Below are 4,536 nucleotides of genomic sequence, written 5' to 3'. Positions count from 1 at the left end.
TTGTTTCAAATCCATCACCAAACTTAAATACTTGTCTCTCACTTATACCTACATCTACCGGAGCTAGCCAAATTAACAACATTAGCATCAAACACTTCCAATTGACCATTTTGAAAATGTCATTAACACAAACTAAAGCCATATCCTTTCTCTCCAACATCTTCCATTTATACTTAAAATTCCAACTTCATATCCATCTATACCAAAATCGGACATTTCCAAATTAAAAGTAGGTTCAAAATCGTAAAGGCGTAAATTGTTAACCTATTCGGTGTTGTTAATAACTTAGCACCTATTTAATGGAGATTAAAAGTAAAATTAGATAAAAATATGTAGTTGAAGAATTGTGAATTTTATAAATATACAGTTAAAATTAATCGTTGATTCTGATTTATACAAAATTTTAAAGACCATCAAACATGAGCTTAATATTATTCAAAATCAAGATAATAAACTTTGAATAGCTAATGACATGTAGTGACACATAAGCCTAATTTGGTAGAAAGAAAATATTTAGGTATAGATGGAAAACAAGTTTGGTGATGGATTTAGAACAACCGAAAGTTCGGATACCAAATTGACCATTTTTTAGTACTGCATTGCGTACAGATACTGTGAAGAACACAAGGCTGACACGGCAGGGCAGGGTGTAGATTATGTTGAAGAAAGGAATATTACATCTTTAAATGAAGAAAACATACAGAAAAAGAAAGATCAGCTAATTTAATTACCTTATCGTATTCAACTCTAACACAATCAATCTCTAATTATACTGTTTTACACTCGAAATTTCCCAAATCAAAATTCAGTTGCTCCACCGACTCAACTAGATTTTCTTCAATAAGATTGCTGTTTTTGATAGTCATCTAATTAGATCATTATTTATGGAAATTCAAGTGAACTAATTTGTTGGGTGTTTTGAAATCATTAAATATTCTTCAAAATATGGGGTTTTTAGCAGGATACGTTCTGGGTGTTGCTGCAGGTATTGGTTTAATCATTGGTTTTGCTCGCTACCAAAATATCAGATCCAAGCGCCGTACTGATTTGGTATGCTGTTTATCTTATTTTATTCTGTTTTTACATACATATATACATAATAAACTTGTATATACATTCCTGTGCATGGATGTTGTTGAACTGGTTCATCTAAAAGCCTAATCCGTTGAAAAGAGTCGGATTCAAAAGTTCTTTACTGGCGAGACTTGAATTAGGACTTTCAAGAATGTTGCATTTACTTGCATATTTTTCCATTATCATTTTTGAAGCAACGTTTCTTGTTTATACACATAACAATATTTTTAACCTTTTAATTTTTTTTGTTATTTATTTTCAACATTTATCAGGCAGAAGCAATTGCAGCTTTTGCCAGGATGACAGTTGATGATTCAAGAAAGATTCTTCCAAATGAATTCTACCCTTCTTGGGTTGTCTTTTCGCAGCGACAGAAGTTGAGTTAAATCTTCCATACAATTGTTTGTCTGTCAATTTCAAACAATATATGTGTGTGATGTATAGTAGCATTGAATTATAATCTTTTGTCCCTTTTTTTTTGTATGACAGTTAACTTGGCTCAATCAGCATCTTGAAAAATTATGGCCATATGTTAATGAGGTAATTTTTGTACTTTCTAAGATTTAAATTTTATTTTTCTGATTTTTTTTGGTTTTTTTGGCTTGTTTGCATAGGCAGCTTCAGAGCTAATAAGGAACTCTGTAGAGCCAACTCTTGATGCGTACAGACCTGTAATTTTAGCTTCTCTTAAATTTTCCAAGTTGACACTGGGTACCGTGGCTCCAAAATTTACAGGTTAGCTTAATTATTATAATTTTTCATTTGGTTATGAAGATGTTCCAGTTGCTTACTATTGCTGAATGGATTTTTTTTTTCTGTGTATCAGACATGTTCTTATGGTTTAACTTGTAAGTAGTGCATTTACTTCTATAGGCTATAGCTATATGGCACTTTTTTTCCTTCTCTCTATAAGGTGGGATAATTTGCATTGGTGGCAAAAGAGATGAAGTGATCATAATGATTTTGACAAATGTATTGATGTTCTCAAGATCGAGTGTATTTAGCAGTCTTGAATTGTATGTTGAATTATTGTCAAGCTGGAAAAAGTTCACAATTAAAAAAATGATGACAAAACAAGATTCTCCTATGTTAAAGGACTAATATTGAATTTATGATTTTGAGCTGTTTTCATTCTATAGGAGTTTCCATTATTGAAGGTGATGCCAGGGAAATAATTATGGAATTGGAGTTGCAGTGGGACGGGAATCCCAATATTGTACTTGATGTTAAAACCATAGTCGGCGTGGGACTACCAGTACAGGTGTTTCTTGACATATTATAAATTTATTGATTTTTTATTTTTAAACTCAAAACAGCAACCTGTGTACTGAAGCTATGCTAAGGCAGATTCAACCCATAACACTAATTTTTAATGGAAACAGATTTGACATTCATCGTGTCATATATTTTTCATTTTTCTTCCTAATATATATATATATTATTTATTTATTTATTATTATTATTATTTTTTTGTGGACAGAAGTAAAGTTGAACGACAATCTGGCGAATATTCGTATAAACCAATCTGAAGAGAGAAATAAACAAAAACAGTTTGATAGAAGTATTATGACTAAAGTAATAACGAAATCCACGAAAAAATAAAATATGAGTAAAAACCAGCAAAGAACTCCAAATTCACAACTTTTCTATTTGAGCGTCTCTGTTTTATGACTTCTACTGTTTGCTTTCCAAGAATATTGCATTATTCATTTTCAATAATATCTGCGGGAAGTCTTGTGCTTATCTGAATCTTCATTTATAGCTAATCAATTACTTATTGAACTTTTAATTGTATTTGTTGAGTTTAGGTCAAAAATATTGGATTTACTGGGGTTTTCAGGATAATATTCAAACCACTAGTAGATGAATTTCCCTGTTTTGGAGCAGTTTGTTATTCATTAAGAGAAAAGGTGGGTACCAACCATTTTTCTCTTTATTTATCTGCAAAGTGTGCTATAATTCGTCATGAATTTCAATAATATCTTTAGATTTCGTTTAATATGGCCACATACGTATGAAATTATTATATTATTTGATGTGCGTATTTACAGAAGAGTGATACATGTGCGCACACAGTTTGTTCATAGTTAAGAAACAAAAAAATTGTGCATTGATTTAGTGAATTCATATTGATACCTGCAGAAAAATCTAGATTTTACCCTCAAAGTTGTTGGCGGCGATGTATCAGCAATTCCAGGAATATCTGACACCCTTGAGGTTTGATTATAGTTTAAAAATTTATTGTTTTCAAATATATAATTAGTGAATTGAAGTCTTTTGTGATGCTCTTTATGCTTGTTCTCCAGTTCACAGACCTGTATTAAGAATGGCACATTTGTTTAGTTAAGTATTAATTCCTTTTGTGCCATGTAGGCAACAATACGAGATGCGATTGAAGATTCCATCACCTGGCCAGTCCGTAAAATCATACCCATATTACCTGGAGATTATAGGTAAATCATCACCGATTGCACATACCCCTATTTTTCAAATCAAAATTTTCTCATTTTTGGATCTTGCTATGATCCATGGCCCATTGATCTAAAAAGTAGGTCATTTTTTTCTCCACAATTTAGCTGCTCATATTTTCAGTCATGCTTCTAAACATTGAAAAATGTTTCCATGTTAACTATGTGCACCTTTCCCACCTAGTTCTTGTTGATGCCAAATTGCTTGCTTTGATCTCATCTTAAATAAATTGATGGATTTGAAAATCACTTCAAATTGTGTTTATTTCTATCAAATTTGAAGTCGTTATGGAGTCATGTAACCTATTCAAGTTTTTATAATGCCGATAAAGTGTTTTTTAGGCCTAGAATGTAATTTTTTTTCCTGGGGTGTTAAATTTCTAAATTTTCCACTTTGACCAAAAATTGTTAGCAAAGTACTAAGGAGATTTTTTGTGCTAGAAAATAAACTGTTCGACAGCTATTATGAAAACACAAGCACGTGTCTTTCAAAATACATCATGTCTGGATAATCTATTAAAATTGTTAGCCCCTTTTTAGTTACCTATTGTCTGTGAACATGTTTGGATAACTTGCTATTTTGTTACTTTTTAAGTAAAAATGTTTCTTTTTTCGAAAGTATCTCTTATGTTAGTGTGAGAACAAGTCATATATATTGGACCTTTTGAATAACAATCAAGAAGATCTCATAAAAACATTTGTGCCTCCACAAAAAATAAAAATAAAAATTTTTACTTGAAAACTTATTATAAGTACACTTTTTAAGATCTCTGATGTGAACTCTTGGTATATATTTCTTGTTACAGTTACCTAGAGTTAAAGCCGGTTGGAATTTTGGAGGTGAAGCTCATACAAGCTAAGGAATTATCGAATAAAGACATCATTGGCAAATCTGATCCATTTGCCAAGTTATTTGTTCGTCCACTTCGTGATAGGATGAAAAGCAGCAAAACAATCGTATGACAATATACTTCTTTCTTTATCCCCCCCCCCC

General features: G+C 31.4%; 1 protein-coding gene across 1 annotated transcript in view; it reads left to right on the top strand.

Annotated features, from left to right (window-relative positions):
• Positions 1-669: 669 nt before the first annotated feature.
• LOC111389907 (synaptotagmin-4-like) overlaps positions 670-4,536 on the top strand; it is a 5,843-nt gene continuing 1,976 nt past the window's right edge. The window contains exons 1-9 of the mRNA XM_023014892.1: positions 670-1,050; positions 1,347-1,451; positions 1,564-1,614; positions 1,689-1,809; positions 2,214-2,335; positions 2,883-2,984; positions 3,217-3,291; positions 3,448-3,527; positions 4,349-4,499. Of these exons, the coding sequence (XP_022870660.1) occupies positions 946-1,050; positions 1,347-1,451; positions 1,564-1,614; positions 1,689-1,809; positions 2,214-2,335; positions 2,883-2,984; positions 3,217-3,291; positions 3,448-3,527; positions 4,349-4,499 (912 nt within the window). The 5' untranslated portion in view covers positions 670-945. The remainder of the gene's footprint in view (positions 1,051-1,346; positions 1,452-1,563; positions 1,615-1,688; positions 1,810-2,213; positions 2,336-2,882; positions 2,985-3,216; positions 3,292-3,447; positions 3,528-4,348; positions 4,500-4,536) is intronic.

This window comes from Olea europaea, unplaced genomic scaffold, assembly GCF_002742605.1.
Source record: "Olea europaea var. sylvestris unplaced genomic scaffold, O_europaea_v1 scaffold632, whole genome shotgun sequence".
Lineage (NCBI taxonomy): Eukaryota > Viridiplantae > Streptophyta > Magnoliopsida > Lamiales > Oleaceae > Olea > Olea europaea.
Note: the sequence above shows the minus strand (reverse complement) of the source record. Positions and strands in the feature narration are given on the sequence as shown.